General features: G+C 38.7%; 3 protein-coding genes across 5 annotated transcripts; 1 reads left to right on the top strand and 2 right to left on the bottom strand.

Moving 5' to 3' along the window:
* Positions 1-2,240: 2,240 nt before the first annotated feature.
* Positions 2,241-8,184, top strand: LOC106670884 (histone acetyltransferase KAT2A). The gene is made up of 13 exons (XM_014401547.2): positions 2,241-2,460; positions 2,534-2,687; positions 4,738-4,883; positions 4,947-5,084; positions 5,162-5,484; positions 5,542-5,645; positions 5,722-5,812; positions 5,873-6,002; positions 6,064-6,269; positions 6,340-6,721; positions 7,140-7,364; positions 7,428-7,518; positions 7,575-8,184. Exons 1-13 carry the CDS (start codon positions 2,374-2,376, stop codon positions 7,766-7,768), a joined length of 2,271 nt encoding a protein of 756 aa, XP_014257033.1. The 5' UTR covers positions 2,241-2,373; the 3' UTR covers positions 7,769-8,184.
* Positions 8,185-10,643: 2,459 nt separating this feature from the next.
* Positions 10,644-12,234, bottom strand: LOC106670751 (cdc42 homolog). 3 transcript variants are annotated; one of them, XM_014401333.2, is made up of 5 exons: positions 12,010-12,234; positions 11,272-11,344; positions 11,077-11,186; positions 10,828-11,016; positions 10,644-10,767 (listed from the first exon to the last, which is right to left on the bottom strand). In XM_014401333.2, the coding sequence occupies exons 1-5, from the start codon at positions 12,121-12,123 to the stop codon at positions 10,672-10,674; spliced, it is 582 nt and encodes a 193-aa protein (XP_014256819.1). In that variant the 5' UTR covers positions 12,124-12,234; the 3' UTR covers positions 10,644-10,671. The 3 variants fall into 3 exon arrangements, with proteins under 3 accessions (XP_014256819.1, XP_014256818.1, XP_024083453.1); XM_014401332.2 differs by having other exon boundaries at positions 10,828-11,025; positions 12,010-12,224; XM_024227685.1 differs by having other exon boundaries at positions 10,679-10,763; positions 10,828-11,025; positions 12,010-12,232.
* Positions 12,235-15,134: 2,900 nt separating this feature from the next.
* Positions 15,135-21,834, bottom strand: LOC106670837 (cdc42 homolog). Its single transcript, XM_014401473.2, has 6 exons — positions 21,656-21,834; positions 17,676-17,785; positions 17,545-17,617; positions 17,356-17,465; positions 15,803-16,000; positions 15,135-15,744 (listed from the first exon to the last, which is right to left on the bottom strand). The coding sequence occupies exons 2-6, from the start codon at positions 17,778-17,780 to the stop codon at positions 15,655-15,657; spliced, it is 576 nt and encodes a 191-aa protein (XP_014256959.1). The 5' UTR covers positions 17,781-17,785; positions 21,656-21,834; the 3' UTR covers positions 15,135-15,654.
* Between the last annotated feature and the right edge of the window lie 525 nt (positions 21,835-22,359).

Raw genomic sequence — 22,359 nt, 5'->3', positions numbered from 1 at the left:
ACTGAAGAAGGGGGATCGTACCTAACTACATGGCCATTTGAGGTTGAACTTGACACATAGACAAGAAAAACGCGTCACACTTAATTGATCGATTTAATTCGTTAGCTCTGTATAGAAAGGGTGCAGCTACGGGAGGGAATTGCGCTTATTTCAAACCATTCTGCTATATATAAAAAGGCCAAAAACTACAATGATTATAATTGTTGTTCTACAATGATTTTTCAACTAAATGTTCCTCTCTAAACTTTTTATAAGACTTACTTGGACTACATTGAAATTAATAGACAGCGATTGTAACTTTTGAACTTTTGGGACTATAGCTTCAAAACATAAAATTTAAAAAAAATATACGTTTTATTCCATTATCTGATCAACGTTTTTGACAGTATGGTACAAGCCACAAGTTTTCAAACTTTCCTTGGACAGTTTATTGGGCTTTTTGTTGCTCCTCTGCCCTGTGTAGGGGGGGGGGGATTTTGTTGTTTTCAGCAATATCTGATAGGGCATGCAATGACTAAACTTTACCTCTGGTGCAGTCATTGCTCGCCTGGCTGTCTATAGTCAGAATATGTGGTCAGCTATAATGTAAGGATTCCTCGGCCTAGCATTCGATAGCCACAGTCTCCACTTCAAAGACAGTCTGGTGCCCTGTGGATTCCATGTATGGTGACTACCTGCAGTTACTATGGTACCCAATAGGAGTCACCAGGAATGGTCTCGCTCTCCACTCTGCAGGCAGAATGGAACAGTGTCGTACATAAACAAAGGCCCCTATGACTTCAAACTCATCTCCCCGAAGAGGTCTCAACGTTAATTAATACAGCAAGGAAGACTTATTTATTCAACAATCACTATCTCGTATCTACCTGGACAAGCCAAGTAGACCGGCTCAACAGCAAGGGCACTCAAAGCATCAGTCTTGCACTCGCATTCTTACAGATGACTTGGTTACCGGTCACTTGCTTTCCTCGGCTACCTACTGCCCGAGTCCCTTCTTCTGCTGCCGAATCTACCCTCAGCCCCAGACCAAAGCCAACAGCACACAGTCTCGGCCTCATCCCTCTAGACTTCACAACAACACCAATGACCGGCCCTTGTCAAGGCCGCCAAAACAACCAGTCACTAAACCAAGATATTCACTAGGTGTCACCACGTGTCTTGCCTTCCATGCTACAGCCAAAAAGGTTTCAGCAGCTCTATATAATAAGCAGGTTAACCTGCTGATTTTAGGCTCAGCTCTCACTAATGGATTTGGAAATCGGCATAAGCAGCAAGAAGGGCACTTGCAGCATCATCTCGCGCACTCTCGACAGCTGGTCTGAATGTTGCGTAAGTTGCTACCGAGTCTATCGACTCTTGTTCAATCCATTAATCTCCTTGGCACAATGTTCAATAGTCTCCACTTAAAAGGCAGTGTGGTTATTCACTAGGTGCCACCACTATTTCAACAACAACTCTTTGTATTAAAGGGGCTCAACCCGCTTATTTCAGACTCATCGATGAGGTCTCAACAATCCCTAATGGAGCAAGCCGTCAGCACTAGCTACAAAGGCTCTCTCTCAACAGCCGGCCTGCCTACCGCATGAGTCGCTTTGCTTGCTACCGGCCCTCACTGCATTGACATCAGCCCACCCATAACACCGTTCCTTATCAGGATCACCAAAAGCCCCGGTTACTAAAAGTTCAACAGGAACCCTACTATCTTGCCATCAGCTCTCCTTGGAGCATTAGCCTATTAATAGCTAAAGGATAAATATATTAAAAAAATCAAATATAAGGCATATTTAAAAAGAAAAACGCTCAGTTCATCCGTCAAGCTTTCGGAGAATCCCTTTCATCAGGACTTGAAACAAGTTATAATGAACTTAAATTTTCAACAAAATGAAAACATTTACTTACAATATGCGAAATTATATGCTTCAATTTGCGAGTTTTCTTTTGAAGAGTGTTGATCTTCCGTTCGTCCATTTTCAATACAGCTGTAACCCTAACTGAAGAGAGTATGATTCAGACTTGAAGTTAGGTCCAGAAGAAGTAAGTTGAATAGAAACATCAAGTCCAAAAACTGATAATATGAGAAATTTAGACTCACTTTAAGACATTAAATAAAGAAAGGAAGATAAAATAGCTCAGAAAGGGCGCACAATGGCCTAAATTTATACCTTCATCTACTCTATTGTTAATTTCATATATCGATATTTTTCCTCCAAAATATCGAATGGATCGATACTCGACTCGAACCGTCCAACGTTCAATCGGGGTAACCCGTCCGTTTGTTCTCTCCGTCTCGCGGGGTAAACATCCGACGGGATTATATTTTCCCGCCTCGGCCGACTTCTGACCCGGACGCTCTTCAGACCAAAACGGCCCGACATGAACTCATCCGGCCCGAGCACGGCCAAGCCGGAGTATTCGGTCCGGGCGAGCAACCTCCTCAGGATACAGCAGAGGAAGAATCAAGTTGGTCAAAACTTAAAATTTCAATTTTTCCCCTCTATATATTTTTTTATTACATATTATATCTGTATAAAAGGTGATCGGGTGGCCCAAAGACAAGAAACTCCTCAAACTCGCAATTTACTCATGCTGTCAGGAGTGCCAATGCACTGGATGGAAAGCTCCAACGCAGAAGAACACAACGCTTGCCAACACGTCGGATCCATGTCAGAACTGCTCCCACCTACTTTGTAAGCCCTTGTTTCAAATGTTTTTACAATCTTGCCTTTATAAATGAATAGGTTGAAATTCGGCATACTGGGTCTTATTGTACTCCTCCTGTACTTACAGCGCCACAGTATTTTAAATAGGTGTTCGCCGACATACTGCAACGGTATTAAATTATAAGTGACCATTCAGTCCTATCAGAATTCAGATTATCTTCCTGCGTCCTTTGTTCCTTTTGTAGGCAGGCGTTGATGCTCTGTACTGATCTACAACTAAGCGATAAGAGCACGTTCAGCGTATGTGCTTAACTACTTTTTGTGGGGGTAGGTACGGTGAGTCCTAAGATCGTTGTCTGTGTCCTCCAGTTTATTGTGTCCTTGGATCGAATGGTGTTGTCTGTATCCTTGAGTTGACTGAGTCCTTCGATCGAATGGTCTTGGCCGAATCCTCGAGCTAGTGAGTCCTTGGATTGACTGCTCTTCATTGAGTCCTTGGATCGAATGATCTTCACTGAATCCTCGAGTTGAGTGAGTCCTTGGATTGACTGCTCTTCATTGAGTCCTTGGATCGAATGGTGTTGTCTGTATCTTGAGTTGACTGAGTCCTTGGATCGAATGGTCTTCACTGAATCCTCGAGTTGTCTGAGTCCTTGGATTGACTGCTCTTGACTGAGTCCTTGGATCGAATGGTGTTGTCTGTATCCTTGAGTTGTCTTAGTCCTTGGATCAAATGGTCTTCACTGAAACCTCAAGTTGAGTGTGTCCTTGGATTGACTGCTCTTAATTGAGTCCTTGGATTGACTGCTCTTGACTGAGTCCTTGGATCGAATGGTGTTGTCTGTATCCTTGAGTTGTCTTAGTCCTTGGATCAAATAGTCTTCACTGAAACCTCAAGTTGAGTGTGTCCTTGGATTGACTGCTCTTAATTGAGTCCTTGGGTGGAATGATCTTGACTGAGTCCTTGGATCGAATGGTGTTGTCTGTGTCCTCCAGTTTACTGAGTCTTTGGATCGAATGGTGTTGTCTGTATCCTTGAGTTGTCTGAGTCCTTGGATCGAATGGTCTTCACTGAATCCTCAAGCTAGTGAGTCCTTGGATTGACTGCTCTTCATTGAGTCCTTGGATCGAATGGTGTTGTCTGTGTCCTCCAGTTTACTGAGTCTTTGGATCGAATGGTGTTGCCTGTACCCTTGAGTTGACTGAGTCCTTGGATGGAATGGTGTTGTCTGCATCCTTGAGTTGTCTTAGTCCTTGGATCAAATGGTCTTCACTGAAACCTCAAGTTGAGTGAGTCCTTGGATTGACTGCTCTTAATTGAGTCCTTGGGTGGAATGATCTTGACTGAGTCCTTGGATCGAATGGTGTTGTCTGTGTCCTCCAGTTTATTGAGTACTTGGATCAAATGGTGTTGCCTGTATCCTTGAGTTGTCTTAGTCCTTGGATCAAATGGTCTTCACTGAAACCTCAAGTTGAGTGAGTCCTTGGATCGAATGGTCTTGCTGAATCCTCAAGTTGAGTGAGTCCTTGGGTCGAATGATCTTGACTGCGTCCTCGAGTTGACTGAGTTCTTGGATTGAATAGTCTCGATTGGATCCTTAAGTTTACTGAGTCCTTGGTTCGAATGCTTTTGACTGAGTGCTTGGATTGACTGCTCTTGACTAAGTCTTCGATTTCTGAGTTCAGGAGGTATTTATATCAGAAAGGGAAGATTGGGCCAAAGGAATATCTCTGAAAGCCAACAGGAATACTGGTGGGTCAAAAACTGATAGAGGGAGCCAGGCAAATAGCAAATGGAGTTGTATGAAATCTCTATCAGAAGTCAGTGACACCAGTGACCTGACCTGTCAGGGATCCCTGGGCATTCGGGACAGAAAGTGGATGCATTGGCCAAAAAAAGAGCCAACATGAATTCTCTATGCTTCAAACCCTATTGTACCCTAGAAACTTGCTACAAAAATGGATACATCCAATAATCCTCCATCACATCCTATTCAAAACCTCGGGTTACTCGAAAAAATGCTGAGTTGTTTTCTTCTTGAAATGTATTAAAAAACAAATGTTTTTTCTCCACCAGCTCAGCACATATCGCACCTGAATGTTCTACCTGATGAGGAGATAAACCGTCTCATGGCTATGGTTGTTGATATCGAAAACATATACATGAGTATGGACAGGGAGGAGGATGCTGACAGCAAGGGTGTATACTTCTATCTTTTCAAGGTAGATTCAGAAATGTTATCCTCTGTTATTATGATTTATTACTGGTTCCTTTTCTTTTGTTAGATGATGAGGAGGTGCATCACTGAGAAGCGTAAACCTTCCATTGAAGGCCCGCTCGGCCAGCCGCCGTTCGAGCTGCCCAGCATCGCCAAGGCTGTCATGAACTTTGTCCTTTACAAATTCAGCCACCTCACGGCTAAAGTATACATATATAAAAAAATTAATATTCAATCTCATTTCTTTTGTTAATTAATTAATTTATTATTATTATTTTAAAGGATTGGCAGATCATGTATGACCTGGCAAAAATATTCCTGAATTCGCTCAACCATTGGAACTTTGAGATGCCAAGTGCGCGGAGGGACACGAACGCCGACAGCATCTCAGCATATAAGGTGAACTACACGCGTTGGCTCGTCTTCTGTCACGTGCCTGTTTTTTGCGACTCTCTAACACACTATGAGACTACGACTATATTTGGCGTGACAATGCTACGTTCAGTCTTCAGGTCGTTCAAGCGCCAGCTGGTGGACAAGTGCCACATGGAAAAGGACAGGATGACGCCGGAGAAGCGAGTCGTCTTTGTCACACACTTTCCTAAGTAATTTGTTTTCATTTTATTTTATATTTTTAATGTAAATTCAATTTTTTTTTATAGGTTTTTAGATCTGTTTGAAGAAGAAGTCTATTCGCCGAATTCACCGATTTGGGACCCAGACTTCAAACACTCTCCTCCGCCTCATCTTCAAGCGACTTTAGAAAGTAAAAGCCTTGTCGCAGAATTTAAAAAAAAAATCATATATTTAATAAATAATATAATCAATTTGTTTAATTATAGAGAAAAGATCAGCTGATGCGGAAAAGGCTTCATCCTCCGAGGCAGCCAATGCGGCTTCTGAAACATCCGATGGAAAAAGAAGCGCCGACACGTAAAACAAAAACAAAACAAAAAAATTATATGTTAATCCTTAAATTATACTTTATTTCAGACTCGACAAGAAAGACGGAAAAGCGGACAAGAGACAGAAGCTGAATCAGGTCGAAGACTCCGACGACATACCCGAGGATCTCGTCAACGAGGTCCTCACACAGATGAACGAACGCAACCAAGGGATCAATGTAAATAAGACCACAATTCTAATTCAAAAAAGGCGAAACGTTCAACGAAATTCTTTTTCAGAGTGTATTCAAGGAGCTTACAACTCCTTATCAGGATGCCAAGGCAGAAGAAGAAGCCGGCATTATACGCGTTGTATTTGTCTCAAACTCGATAACGTCCAAGGTGAGCCGCCAGACGATGCTCTACCTAATCGAACTTCAGTCTGTCTTTTCACGCCAGCTTCGCAAAATGCCGATTGAGTACATCTCACGCTTTGTCTTCGACCCGTAATCATTTTTAAATTTAAAAATAACAAAACTGTCATATTTAATATTAATAATTTAATTTTTTTTTAAGAAAACACAAGACGCTAGCTTTATTGAAAAATAACAAGCTAATCGGTGGGATATGCTTCCGGATGTTTGCGTCTCAGGGCTTCTCCGAGATAGTCTTCTGCGCCGTACTGGCACATGAGCAGCTTCACGGCTATGGTGGTTTCCTCATGAACCACCTTAAAGAGTACCACATACGTTTCAACATACATCATTTCCTTACGTTTGCTGATTCCGCCGCCACTGTGTACTTTAAGAAACAAGGCTTTAACAAGGTCATCAACCTTGACAGCTCAGTCTACCAAGGCCTTATTAAATACTACGACGAGGCGACGCTCATGCACTGCCAGCTCAACCCAAAAATTGTGTACACCGAGCTTCCGATCATTGTGCAGAAGCAGAAAGAGGTCAGTGGGATTATTTGTCATGGGGTGTAGTTTGGTTGTTTAAAATTATTTTGGTACACCTATACTGAATATGTATTAAGGGTTCATAAGGGATCAGTAGGTATGGATAGACATGGCTGAGGGTGAGTTGACGTGGTTAAAAGTTGCTGAAATATATTCAGAAATTGGTAAGGATGGATAGAGATGGTTGGGTGTTAATGAGGATGGTTAGAGATATATACAGAGATCCATAGGGGTGGATAGAGTGACTGAAGGGTTGTTTAAAGGAGTATATATAGAGACCATAGGAATAGATTAAAAAAAAAAAAAGATAACGATGGGTAAAGTTGGTTAGAGACTAATAAGGTTGGAAAAGTCGATGACCCAGCTCTGAAGATGATAAAGGTAAACTGCCAAGTGACAAAGTTTTGTGTTTTAGATACTGAAAGAGCTGATAGAGCAGAAAAAGATTGAAGTTGAGAAGGTGTACCGTCTGACTTGCTTCCGTGAAGGCGTGGGTCGGATGATACCTATTGAGGCGATACCTGGGTTACGGGAAACAGGCTGGCGGCCAGCCGTAAGGACAACACGCGTTTCTCGCATAACAGAGGAGTGCAGTCACCCGGACACACTTGCCAAGTCGCTACGCATGGTCCTTAACTTGGTACATTGCACCGTTTAAAAATCTTTTTAAAAAATTTAAAAATTATCAATGTTTGTTTTTTAGATAAAAAACCACAAAAGTGCTTGGCCATTCCAGGAGCCCGTCAATGCAAACAAGGCCCCGAAATATTACAACATAATTAAATACCCAATGGGTGCGTATTTACAATATCTAATAGTAAAAATTATGTGACTTTTTTCTTTTTTTCAGATTTGAAAACAATGACAGAAAGGCTTAAATCGAGCTACTACACGACACGCCGGCTCTTCATCGCTGACATGCTACGAATATTCAACAACTGCCGGATTTACAACCCACCCGATTCGGACTACGTTTACTACGCCAATACGCTTGAGCGCGTATTCCAGAGCAAGATGCGCGATCTCAATCTATGGGACAAATAATGTCTGTTTGTAAATATATATTTATTTATTCCTTTTAAAAAAACCCAACTGTAATATATCTGCCTCATATCGTTCTTTTTTTTCTCTCACTTGCTATTTTGTAAAGGAAAAAAATATGCCCGCAAAGATTTTTATTTTTTTAAATAAATTATTCAGAATATAAATAATACGAAGTAGAAATGGTGTTTGAACCACATGGGTCCAACTATATGAAAGGAATGGACAAACAAATTCTGAAAACGGACCGATTCGATATCCCATTCGCCCAAAAGTACATTATGTTGAGAAGAATGAAATATACAAATGTAGAAACATATTATACTTTAAATTGGTTTAAAACATGAAAAGTTACATTCAGTTTGATGTATAGTAAAATAATGTATTTATATTTATCAATAAAGAGCTATTTTAAGAAATTTATATACTAAAATTTAAAAAACCACCTTAAAATGGCGACGGCTCTGAGGGTTTGGTGGCAGTGCAAGGAGATCCTTGCCCCCCAAGCAGTGTTAGAAAAATACCAAACTTAAGTTCAAAAACTGGTACTCGTCTCACACGGCGCCCCCTCAGGTACTGCTTCATTTGGGGGGCAGTCACCACTTTCCCCATAAAACAAATCATGAAATAGCAAAGAAATAAAATGAATAAATTGAAAGCAGAAGAAGGGAAATAATTAATTAAAATAAGGGGCAAGAAAGAAAATAAATTTTAAATAAATAAAATATTCAAGCAAATAAAAGGCGATGATAACCTAGTAGTTGATTTCCTATATAAAAAAAAATAAAATAAAATAAAAAAAACTGGATTTGGATTTATATAGGTCCAAATCCGCACATGAATGTACATACAAACGTGTGCCGAGTTGAGCCTATTTGATTCTTGTAGTCCACCTGCAATTTGAGCTTTTGCTAATTACAAACTCGAGAATCACCCAGCCTGGAGGCAGACCTCAGTGTTATCTGTCCTGCCACCGAGGTTGTGCTGGGAGGGGGGTGATGTCAACAGCTGTCAGTTCGGCACCGAACACAGTGTGGTGGAGTACTCGATGTATTTATCACCTTTTTCACCATCACCTTTTTTTCCTCTCCTGAACACTGCAGCTAAACTTTATCCCTGGCTCCATATTTTTGGGGGCTCGCAACATAAGTGTGAATTTGTGCCCCCGGTGTGCCGGTGTTCTTCCATCGAAGAAACTCTTTTTGAAGGGAGTTGGGACCAAATTCAGGGTCGCTGAGATCTGATCCCGCTCCTATTGATGAGTGCCGTGTCAATTTCTTTCAATTGAGGCCACCGGTCCCCTTAGGCGTCAGAAAAAGTCCAGAGGCGACCGTGGGATCTACTAGCCGAGAGTCTGATGCCTTAACCACTCGGCTATCCCGGCCCCCTCCATCACCCTTTACACATATTTATACAATTAACCTAATTGTGGGTCGATAGGGTAGTCAATATCCCGCCATCGACCCGCTCACATTAAACATTCATGCTAATAAATACATTTTCAGTATTATAAGTATCAACCACTTTTTCACGAACAGACTGGATCAAGATATAGGACTGAAGAAGAAAGCAAATTTAGCTGCCAATTCCAAGCTTTCGATCTATTTTAAGGTCATCATCATGGCAAAACAACCTTAAATATATCTACAAATTGACAAACTTAAAGTTGTAAAAAGAACTTAAATAGGTCGAACTGTAGACATATTTAAGGTAGTTTTGACCTGATGATGACCTTAAAATAGCTTGGCATTAGCTATTAAATTTTTCTTCTTCAATACCATACCTTGATCGAAGTGTTCGTAAATAAATACATTCACTGTCAACAAAAGATAGATATACGCAGCTATTACAAGATATAATAAAACAATCCTGTTTCCTCCAAAAATCAGAACATGAGACCTCCAAATATTTGCTGGCGCGTTCAAGCACAATTCTCAAATCGGCATTCCTGCACACCCTCTGTATGGAGCCAACGAATTGTACCAGACAAATACGTGTCCATGTGTCAACCTTAATCAGATGAGGATGGCCAATCTACTCTGAGGGCTACCCGTCAACAGTGCTCTTGATACGAGATTAAGGGGGGCCCCTTGATGCTGGCACCTTCTTATTGTGTTTTTTATTGCATTCTTAGAGATAGAAGTGGTGGTTAAGTCCGGACGTTGGGACATCCCGGCCTTATCCGCCTTTTCATTACCTGAAAATTAATTAAGGTTTTTAGTTGAGATGAAAAAAAGTTAATGGCACGAGCGGGATTCGAACCCACGATCTTCGGCTAGATACGCCGCTGCTCTACCACTTGAGCCATCGTGACCTCGATCCCCTCAGACATCAACTTCCCATCTCAACCCCACCTTATGAGTTTTCCCTCCTTTTGCCATTTTTCAAATGTCGTGTAATCGATTTGGATTCTCGACAACAATTGAAATGGCGACGGAGAGCTTTAGTGAAGTGTACTTCATTTTTTAAATCATTAATTCACTACTTTCGTGGTCCGCTTGACCAATTAATACATGACAATTAAGGTTTTTAGTTAAGATGAAAAAAGTTAATGGCATGAGCGGGATTCGAACTAAAAACCTTAATTAATTATCATGCATTAATTGGTCAAGCGGACCATGAAAGTAGTGAATTAATTTTTCATTACCCTCCACTATTAAGGATGAGTCCTTTTTAACTAATAGATATCCTTCAAAATTTAACAGCACTTTCATCCAAGTGTTTCCTTTGAAACTAGGCTGTCCCGACATCCAATATTATATCCTTTAAAATACGGGTCCTTTAAACCGAATAAGTATTCTTTGACTGAAAAAAAATCTATTCATAGTTGAATCTTTTTTTAATTTAATTTTTTTTAAACAAATAAATAACCCTTATGTAAAGTTTTAAAAAATTACAATTTTTATTTAGTACAAAGTACAGTTTGCCGGCCTGTACTTCCTGAGAGAAGGCCTCAAAACAGCGTGGCGCACAACTTCCTCGAACACTTTTTTCACGCCTTCCTAAACAGGATGGAATTATTTTCCCTTTTATTTAAAGTTTTATTTTTAAACAAAACTTACTTTGGTAAGAGCAGAACATTCCAAGTACTCGCACGCTCCGATCTCCTTCGCCATCCGTTCACCGTTGTTTTTACTGATGGGCCTCAACCTCCTCTTCGTCATGTCGGCCAGAGTCTTCTCGTTCTCTCTGAGGTCGATCTGCGTACCGACGAGTATGTACCGGGCTCTCGGGCAGAAGTGCCTCACTTCCTGAATCCACTGAACAATATTTTGAACATTGTTTAAAAAAAAATATTTAAAAAAAATTACCTTAGATTTGACATCCTGGAATGACGCCGGGTTCACGACGGAGAAACATATTAGAAATACGTTTGTATGTTGGTATCCGAGAGAACGTAGCCTTGCATATTCCTCTTGGCCTTTTTTTTAAATAAAAAGACAAAAAAAACAAAGATTTGTTGTTTATAGTTTTATTTTTTTGGTTTAAACATACATTCATACGACCTGCTGTGTCAAATAGGTTGAGGACATAAGGTTGACCGTTTACCCTGATGTCAACGCCATGGTGGTCAAAAATCTGTAAATTTATATAGAAAATTTACATAGAGTAAGGGGATGGCTAGGGAAAGACTTTTGATTCTCGAAGAAGCCAAAGAACAACAGGCAGTATGAGGGGAATAACGTCATCTCTCATTTTTTAACAATGGACACCAGGAACTGGAGGAGTTCCCTCGTGAACACTGCAGCTGTACAGCTTATTGTATTTTATCCCTGGCTCCATTTTTTGGGAGGCTCGCAACACAAGTGTGAATTTGAGCCCCCGGTGTGCCGGTGTTCTTCCATCGAAGAAACTCATTTTTGAAGGGGGTTGGGACCAAATTCAGGGTCGCTGAGATTTGATCCCGCTCCTTCCATCGATGAGTGCCGTGTCAATTTCTTTCAATTGTGACCACCGGTCCCCTTAGGCGTCAGAAAAAGTCCAGAGGTGACGGTGGGGATCGAACCCACGACCGCAGGGGGATCTACTAGCCGAGAGTGACGCCTTAACCACTTGGCTACCACGGCCCCCCTCTCATACTTCACATTTAGTACAGTCCAAATCATGAATTCTTGCAGGTCAGCTTGGAAACTTTTTTTATGTAATGGTAAATTTTCTTTTTATCCAAGCTTCATCGTACAAGCCTTACACTGCAAATACCCACCTGAGACCTTTTTTCCCGTTTGGAACTCACATGTACTCACCGTCGGTACGTGGTCGGGCAGAAATTCATCCGTCGTGAACGATATGAGCATCGAAGTCTTCCCGACTGCACCGTTTCCTATGACGACGCACTTTATGACAGGCGGGACCGGCATTCCGTCTGTGATTGTATAATTGACAATTTTCCCTTCTAGTAAACACTTTCAACTGGAATGTTTTTTTGTTTTTTTACAACATGCATCGATGACAATGTGAATTGGCCCTTATCTGCCCACTTGAACCCCCCCTTGAACATCACCATGTTGCATAATATCCATTTTTTAATAAATCAATTTATTTAATCAGTGAGAACCATTGACTCTTAAATTTAAGGATATTTCAAAACCAAAAGACTGTAATGATAAAGACCTACCTGATACTCTATCATCGTTTTCACCAAAATCACACCTTAGATTTTGAAGATGTGAGAATACTACAGAGAGAAGCTGAGTTAGGCAGAATGTGTTCTATAGTTGGTTCAGGTGAGATCATGTACAGGTATGAGAAGAATCTGACAGAACGCCAAGGAAATGCTTGTGATAGGAAGAGTGTAATCACTTCAAGTCTATGTCACACAGGATCTCCTCGAGGAGCCGGAGATAAGTGTGGTTAAAGGCTGAACTTCAGCCATCGTCACAGTGACTATCCGCTAAGGTTCCACGTGAGGCGTTGTCCATTCTTAATTACTTTCTTTAGTTTTCGTTCAACGTTTCAAACGTAAAACTTTCAGCTATGGGGGGTCATTCTACGGAGAGGTTAGCATCTAATGAACACGGATTGAGATGATATTTAAGGGTCAGTGAGGGAGGACGAGTAGGAATAGATGGTTAGGGATAGAGATGGTTAATTGTAGGTAAGGTAATTGTTGGTCAGAGACGATTTATTAAGGCAGATAAAGAATGGTTAATATAGGGTAGAGTCTTATAAGGATATTTGAGACCAGTAGAATTTCTCCTGAACCAATAATGCTATAAAAAAATTAAAAATATGTGTTTAATATTATCAGTCTAGTCTCAAATTCTTGCATTTTTTTTTTTGCTGAAAAATTTTACAGGGTATCTCAGGCCCAGTTCAATTTCAAAATTTCAAATACGATCCTATACATCTTTACACATCATTTTAAAGGGTTTTTTATGCTGAAAACAATGCTGCAATCAGTTTTTAAATTGGTCAAAAAATTATAAAGTTATGGGAAAAAGAAACCGGCAGCGAAATTTCGACGAGGAGCTAAATATTTTAGTTTATATTTGTGAAAATCCCAATTCCGGAGTACATCTCTGAAATGTTGGAAGGGTTTTACGTTTAAAAAAAAATTTAGAGATGTACTCCAGACTTACAATTTTAAGCCTTATTTCTCTCGTCCAGGGACTTGGGGACTGATTGTGACACGTGTTCAACGTTCCTTGCACAAATGTCAATATGGGAAGGCTGAAGAAAACGTTCTTCCATACATCCCATGGACTACTCCAAGTTCACCTCTAATGGCATACTAAACGCTGGAATTTTCAAATGTGAGCAGAGGAAAATCCGAGAATTTCGTACTGTCATCATCAGGTGGTTCACAGTATCAACGTTTGGTGTGGACTTCTCGGAAATAAATTAATTGGGCCTTACTTCTACGAAAATAGTTTAAATGGTAGTTGCTCAAATTTTTTGAAGGTTTTATTAACACTATTAGATGATGTTCATCTGCAATGACAAAGAATGATTCTCCAACTTGATGGATGCCCCTCACACAATGCTTTGGAAGTGAGACCTTATTTGAATCGTCACTTTTGGGATAGGTGTATAGGACCTCATGCTACATTGTTAGCCTCCTCGGTCACCCGATTTAATTTAATTTAAATATTTCTGTAGGGCCATTTAAAAAACAGTGTCTGCGCCAATCATAACTCAGCAAACTTAATCGACGAACTGTCGCAAAGGATAGAAAATGGTTGTCAATCCATCTGCGCTGACCCGCTCTGAGCACTGGTGAAGAGTGGTTATCTTTGCATATTTACACAAGGCAGGCAGTTTGAACATGAAATTTGATTAATAAATAGCAAACCAAATGACTTTTCTTTCCAACTTTTTGCCATAACTCATTTTTTGACCAATTTAAAATCCGATTACACCATTGATTTTGGCGTAAAAAATCTTTTAAAATTATGTGTCAGGATGTATAGGGTTATATTTGAAATTTTGAAGTCGAACTGGGCCTGAGGTAGCCTGTATAATTGTTCTACAAAAAAAAGGTAAGGTAGGTTTTTTTTAAATCATTGGTTCAAGACAAATTCAGCCAGGCCATAGGCCATCTAAAACGGAAACCCTGTACAGGGGGACGGTTCAGTGTGGCTTTAGAGAAGGGTACAGGTGGGTAAGATTTGATAGAGATGGTATGTTAAGGGTAGATACTGTTAAGGTAGAGGCAAGTACGCGCTTTTTGCAATTTGAAGTTTATACGGTTCGTTCACATCGATGAAGATAAGAAGATCGTGGATGTAGGAACTTTTCATCGCTTTACAATAGTGAGCAATAATTAAAAAATAAAACCATGGAATTTTAAGGGCAGGGACGAAATATATATATTTATTTTGTAAGTANCGACCCATTTTTTATTAATTATTATTTTTAAATATAATTTATGCTTTTTTTTGTTTGTTTTTCCACTATAATTATAAAAAAAATGCTATCCATAATAGAGTAAAATTATTAAACATTTTGGATACCTGGATATATAAGTATTCTTTTTTTTCTTTTTAAGTCCTCTTTAAGTCCACTTCTAGGTACTTAAAAACAAAAAACAAATTTTTTTTGAGCTTTTGAAATTTTTTAATGATAAATATATGAAGAGAATATATTTTTTTTGCTTTTCTTTAAAGGGATACATGTATATAAACTAACAAAAAAACACAAATGGGTTAAGTGTGTTATAACACAATTTACTATCTTTTTTTAAATATATATTTTTTAAATAATTTTTATTAAATTAAATAATCGATATATAAAATAACCAGGGAAAAGTGTGTGTGGTGTTTATTTTTTATTTATTTCAAGGGGGGAGGGAGGTGTCCTCTATAGAGAGAATCAAGAGAAGAAAACAACTGGCAAAAATAAAAATTAAATTAAAAAAAGGAAAAAGAAAAAAAAAAAAGAAAAGAAAAAGGACGACACGCGGATGGTGTTTTCTATAATAAACGGTATAGAATTTTTTTTTAATTTTCCCGAAATTTTATTGATTTTTATTATTTACAGACAGACAGGAGGGAAAAAGCTCTGTTCTTTTTCTTCGACCTGGAAATCGGATTAAAAAGAAAAAGAAACCGTTATTACAAGTTTTAAAGCGTACACACACATGCACACAGGGCACGGCGAACAACGCCGTTTATGATGGATGGAAGAAGAAAAAAACATTTGTTTGTTTCTTTTTTATAAATCAATGATAAAAATGAGTTTTAAAACGACGCTCTTTAAGATTGTCTGTGGCAATCAGGCTCGACAGCCGTCTTAAGCGTTAATACACTGCTCCGACCCTAAGGAAAAGTAATTTTTTTTTTCCATTCTAAAATATGGTTTACCTTGAATACGCATGTGTGTGCTTTTTCTATTGTGTGTTGAAAAAAAAAAAGAAATAATAAAAATAAAATAAAAAAAATTCTCGTCCTCTAAAGAATGGCGCACTTCCTTTTCTTGGCCGGTTCGGGCGGCTCGAGCGCTGCGAGTATCGCCTCATCGAAGACATTCTTGAGTCCTTTCTGCGAAACGATTAAAAGGTAAAAAATCAAACTAAACCCTCAGTGCCGTGTGACTTACCTGCGTCAGCGCCGAGCACTCGACATATTTGACCGCCTTTAGCTCCTTGGCAAGCTTCTCGCCCTGCTCGAATGTTATCGGCTTCTGCTTGTTTTTCGCCAGCTTCTCGGTTGTCGCCGCATCGTCTCTCAGGTCAATCTGCGTCCCGACAAGGAGAAACGGCGTTTTCTGACAGTGGTGTGTTATTTCAGGCACCCACTTTTGGTCACAACATTTAAAAAAATTATTAACAACGGATTTTTATAAAATGTAGCACACATAGGGGGAAAAAAATCATCTTATGAACTTCAATTCGCCTTGAATCTGAACTCCGAATAGAAAAAATGGTCGGATATATAGTGATCATACACTGAGACTTGATCCGAAAATACTTAAATTGTGACAGGCTAGGAATGGATCCAACTCAACTGTCTTTTACGCTTGTTGATCCAATTGCCCTGAGCATGGGCAAAAAACGTCCGACAGCCTGAGCTTGAATTCGACCCCACGGGCCGTAACAACTCCAGATATAGCCATTTAATTCCCTGGGCATGCATCCGACAAAATTGTCTACGATTGTCCAACAGTCTAAGCTTGAATTCAACCAATTGAATTTATTTTCGGATCAACTTTAAATCTGACCATACAGCCTGTAACAACTACCTGATCTCTCCATCGAACACTGACAAGGTCGTCTACATTTGTCCGACAGGCTGAACTTAAATCCAGACTCAACTGTAATTTAAAGCCTGTCAGATCTAACCCTTTAATGCCTGAGCCTGCATCCAACAAAACCATCAAAATTTGTCTGACAGCCTTAGATTCAATTTAACTCTCCTGACAGTGCTGATTTTTGGATCTAGTCATAAGGCTGTGCATCCGACACAAATGCCTGCATTTGTCAACGGCCTGAGCTGTATGTAAAGATCTAACCCTTTTAAGCCCTGGGCATCCAATATGTATCATCTAAGTTTAAATCTGAATCCACAGCCAGAACTGATCGTCAGATCTGGCTAACAGACACACTGGGCATCTATCTGACAAAATTGGAATCTCTCTCCACAGTCTGACAACTGGACCATCATATCACTATCCAAAAAGATTTTACCTTCGGATCCGATGGTCGTCATCAAATAAATTATTTCATTTTGTAATCAGCACGGCAAAAATTACAAATCTGAGCAGATATAATTTTCCTCTATTCAATTTAAATTAAAACCGACTAAAAAATATAAGAAAAAGAGAATGAGAAAACGTCGTTTAAATAATGATTTGACAGTGCTGATATATTTTGATTGTAGTTTCCTGTTATCACAAGGCCGATGACAAAGCTCTTAGCAATTCGCTATTTTTAACTACTCAACATTGACTTTTTTCTTTTCTTTTTTGAATATATTTTTGAATTTTTCTCAATTTTGATTTGATACTGATAACTAAGGATCTGAGTGAAATATCATTCTTGGGTATTTCGAGATAAGTTTAACTTTGGGGGAGGGGGGACTGCTTTGAATCAGTTAAAAACTCGGTTGGCCTTTTCAAGTCTAAATTATTAAAATTACAACAAATCCGCTTGCCTTTTCTCGGACGTTTTCAAACGAAGAAGGCGATACAACGGAAAAACACACTAAAAACACGTCCGTCTGCGGGTAACTTAACGGCCTTAGCCTGTCATAATCTTCCTGGCCTGAAAATTAGATGAAACAAATGTCAAAAGAAAAAAAAATTTGTTTAAATAAATTAATAAAAGACAAAATAATATTTACCTGCAGTGTCGAACAGCCCTAAGGTATAGGGTTCGCCGCCGATCATGACAGTCACAGCATAATTATCGAATACCTTTAAAAAAATTAAATTAACAAACAATTTTTGTCATACAATAATAAAATCAACTCACAGTTGGCACATATTCTGACGGGAATTTGTTCGTCGTGTACGATATCAGAAGGCATGTCTTACCCACCGCCCCATCCCCGACAACGACACACTTGATTGTCTGCATACTGGCTGTAAAAATACAAAATTTTAATTTTAAAAAAAGAAAAAAAAAAGAAGAGATTTTTGACACGGATGGGAAGAGAAAGGTTTAATTTGGTGTAAATTGTCCATTAAGAGAGAGTGGGAAGAGGCAGAGGAAGTCTTCCATTAGGCAGGCTGATTTGTAAGATGCCCCTGGGATGTTTTCACGTTTGAATTACTGAATTCTTTCTACTAAACTTAATTATATTTATACTTATATTTATTATTTGGTTGTAAAAAATTGGTTTTATCCTTCTTGTCTTATGAAATAATGCTTATTTAATCATTATTGTTTAAACATTTTGAAAAGGGATTGTTCAAAAGGTTTGCTCGGTTCAGAAGCGGAAATTTTTGATTTGGAAGGCATTCAAAAGAAAAATACATTTTTGGGTTGTATCTGTTGAGAAGGAAGAGGTGGAGTCTTTTCATGTTTAAATGATTTTTTTAGAAGAAAGCAAACTGGAGCTTGCAAACAGCACATTCATCAATGAAATATGTGAACACATTTCAAATTAGCTGATGTCCTGAGTAATACTCCCCAACAGCCGGAGATGCAATATCTTCAACTGAAGACAAATGTTTGATAGACATTACTTCAGACTCCACCTTGAAATTTACTTTCGAGTCCAATACTTACCCCCATTTTTGACTCTGAAAAACAAAAAAATTCAACCGCTCATTCAAAAAGTAAAACGCGTTCTTAATTCACCACAATTTACCTATGCGAATCCTTATTTTCTATCTGTACAGCCACCAAAACTAAATACCAAAGCTGTCTAGATGACCAGACATCCGTCTCCGGCTAAATTGTGCAGGCTAAAACAACCTCGCTCTTCCCATTAATTACTTGAAATTGGCTTGAGTTTTACATATGTATTGATTATGTTATGTCCAATTTGATTTTTGTGTTCCGCATTATTGTAAATAAAGTTAAGTATGTCATCTAATGTTTATTTTCATAGTGATATCCCCCTCCACCTAATTAGGAATGAACTGGCTAATATTAATTTATAGGACTTTAATTTGCTATAAGTATCTAATTTTAAATACATGAATGCGAGGGGTCCGCCCTGGATTTTGTTCTGTGAAAGGTGTCCGCTGGTTAAAAAGATTGGGAAGCCCTGAGCTAGGACTTACTGGTGTGATTTAAGCACAGAAAGGGGGATACAATAGCTCTTAAAGAGCACGGTATAATACACACCCCGACTAATACATCTATCTACTTTAGATATTGTTTAATACTTAGTAATTTTTTCTTTTTTCTTATTTTTGTCTTATATTGTTATATTTTGTATATTGGAAAAGGTGTACCGGAAAGTTCAGTCCGCATATTTGGCTCTCTCTTTTTATGAAGTGCAAATGAACTAAAACAAAAATTATTCATGTTAGCATTAAGTGAGACATGATTGTTATGAATTCCAACAAGGAAGAAATGCTACAGAAGCGTTTAGAAATTTATTGAAACTGTCTGGTGAAGGTAAAGTTTCTGACAGAACAAGCAGAAGATGGTTAGAAAAATTTCAACCTTTCTGATAAGCCACACACTGGGCGACCATTCTTGATATCGACGATGATACTGTCGAAATCCTTTTTTTTGTCATCAGAGCTTGCACACAGGCTCCATTCAACTCAACAAACAATTTTGGACATATTCAGAAACTATGATTGGAAATATTCGAGATGGGATTCTTTGAACAGGTCTAGATTGATGAGCGAGATTCGAACCCACAACCTTTGGCTCACTGCTCTAACCACTTGAACTATCGTGACTTCGATCCACTCAGACACCACACTTCCTCATCTTGACCTACAACCTTCCGAATTTTAGCCCTTTTTCAAATGTCGTGTAATCAGGATTTAATTATCAGCAACTTATAAAGTTGGCCATGGGGGGGGGCTGTTAGTGAAGTGATTACTTCTTTACTTATTATATTTTAATCCATTTATGTTTATTGGTCTAATTGACCATATTAATTATTTCAATCACTTATTCCATTTATGTAAGCTCTTGGTTGAGTTGAAAAAGTTGGTGTCACAACCGGGATTCGAAACCTCAACCGTCGGCTCAATACGCTGCTGTTCTAACCACTTGAGCTGTTGTGATTAACTTTTCATCTCAACCAAAAACCTTAGATAAAAAGAATATTATTATTATTTTTTTTTTTTGTAAACTGGGTTAATTCTGTAAAAACATATTATTATTATTTGGACAGTTGACTAAACGGTCTCGAAGGTTATTGAACTTACAAGTGACTTACATGTGAAATGACCGCATAAAACCAATTAAATTGGCAAAACAAAAAGAGAAATTTCCATAGTTATAATTTCGAACTATTTAGGATGACGCCTCCTTGACTTGGTGGATCAGAATCGAGACGACAAATACCTAAATATTTGTACTGGCTGATCTCAAATTGATAAAATAATAAATGGATATTTAAAATCTTTTAATCAAAATCATATTATGAAGGAATATTTGTCGTCTTTCTTAGGGTGGCTTCAGACATGCAGCATTCACCGAATACTTGCGACTTGTCGAGATGCTCATCTTGGCATTTGCCAAATAATATGCCTATTTGTAACAACTACCCAGTTTGTGCAGAAACAGCTTATATACATTTGCCAAGTGCTGTACGAGTCCTCAATTTACTACTGATTGTGATGGACAATAGTGAAGCTGTGAGTACTGTTTTGCATAGTAGCTACAAACTCAGTCACAGAAAACTGTTGCCCCATCTTACTTTCAATCCGCTTCCACGCATTGAAAACCTCATTCCGATTTGTGTAGAAGAGAAGCATTCCAAATTACTGGTCCAGCTTGAAGAACAGTTATAAGTTAATAACTGTTGATTGATTGACCACAATTGATTCCTGAATGTGTGGATGTTTTGAGTTCAGCTAGTTCAAATTCATGCACTCTGAAGCGGACAAGAAAACCGACAATTAGCCACACATATAAAGCACTGAATATTGTTGCTCGGCTAATACCAAAGCACCCGTCCTTACTAGTCGGTATTTGGTGAACCTTTCAAATCCTGCATGTCTGGAGCCACATTTAGAAACCGCTTTATGACAATTTATAATTATTATATTATTGATCTACATGTAATTTTGCAGAAAATAACAAACAAGCGTGAATCAACTTACAGTTAAAGATGTAATATGATGTAACGAATCTGTCTGAAAGTACCTGTAGTTATTCGAATCGAGGACTGCCAAATCGGCCTAACGATAAAATAACCAACATGTTCACACTATGAATCAAGCCAATAAGGCGGTCATGCATATTCTCTCATCATGCTGACCATGAATTCAGGCAACGGGTGATGGGTTGTTAGGACACACCATCCCGTAATGGGAATCACATCAAGAAGAACCTTCCAGACTTCGAGATGCAAGGTTCTCTCATTGAAACCGCCCTATCAAACCACACAGATTTTGTGTTACAGGGAAGTTTGGGGGTCTGAGTGAGGTGTAAATGAGAAATTACTGAAGTGTCACATTATACAAAATAATGAGTTGATGATAAAAAGTCAAACTACACTGTATTGTTGTAGTAAAAGGTTTTTTTTGTGATTGTAAGTAGGAAGATTGTAAATGAATCGATGAATGTAAAGAGGGAGTGGACCAAGGTTATCTTACATCAATCCGGAAAATTCACGGTCGGAACGATTGTCAATTACGTTAAGTGAAAAATTAAAAAGGAAAACTGTGTTAATGAGATTTTCCGGTTGTTTTTGAATATGAAAGGCCGTCGTGGGTGAAAAGTTCTCGGTCGTGTTTCGCCTCCAGGGGGCCATTTTGACGTGGTCCCGGCCGACGTCCCGGGCCGCTGTGAAACGAACGTAAACCACTTACCACCCGAGGAGTCCGCCTGTTATCTGGGAAAACTGGAAAATCCCCTTTTTTCGGTGGTTCTCGGTGGAAAAACCCCTTGGAAAATCCTTTAACACTCTGGTCGAGACGACGGGTAGCACACTGGACGATCAACATTCAACACAAACAGGGCGTCGTCGACACGCCGTTAACTCGGAATTCCGCCGGGGCGCAACGCTCGCCTCATAATCGATTCTGACGCCACAGCCTACCAAAACAAATTCTACATTTCAGCACCTTTTCTTACAAAAATAAATAAATAAATAAGAAGAAGAATATTAATAAATAATAATAAAGACAAAATTAAAAAAACATTAAGAAATAATTAATACCAGCATAAAAAAAGTAAAAACCACGACCAAACCCGTCAGCCATATTTGATTAAAGACGAAGAATGGAGGGAAAAAGCCAACAATCTTTTGTACGTTTATTCAATTAAATTTTAAAATATACCAAATTTCTCAATGTACCACAAATTGTGCGTTTCATCTCTTTGAACAATACATTTAAAAATTACAAACAAATCGGTATGATTTCTTTGATGAAAAAAATTTCCAAAAAAAAAAAGGGTCCTGCGATTGGTACACCCATATTTGCATCGTTCTTCCTTTATTTTTTTTTAAATTATTTTTATTTATTTAATTATGTTTTATAGGCGAAAAACATCAAAGGTTATCATTGCCTTT

Source organism: Cimex lectularius, unplaced genomic scaffold (assembly GCF_000648675.2).
Source record: "Cimex lectularius strain Harlan isolate CLEC.00 unplaced genomic scaffold, Clec_2.1 scaffold252, whole genome shotgun sequence".
In the NCBI taxonomy this organism is placed as follows: domain Eukaryota; kingdom Metazoa; phylum Arthropoda; class Insecta; order Hemiptera; family Cimicidae; genus Cimex; species Cimex lectularius.
This window is presented reverse-complemented; position numbering and strand designations above follow the sequence as displayed.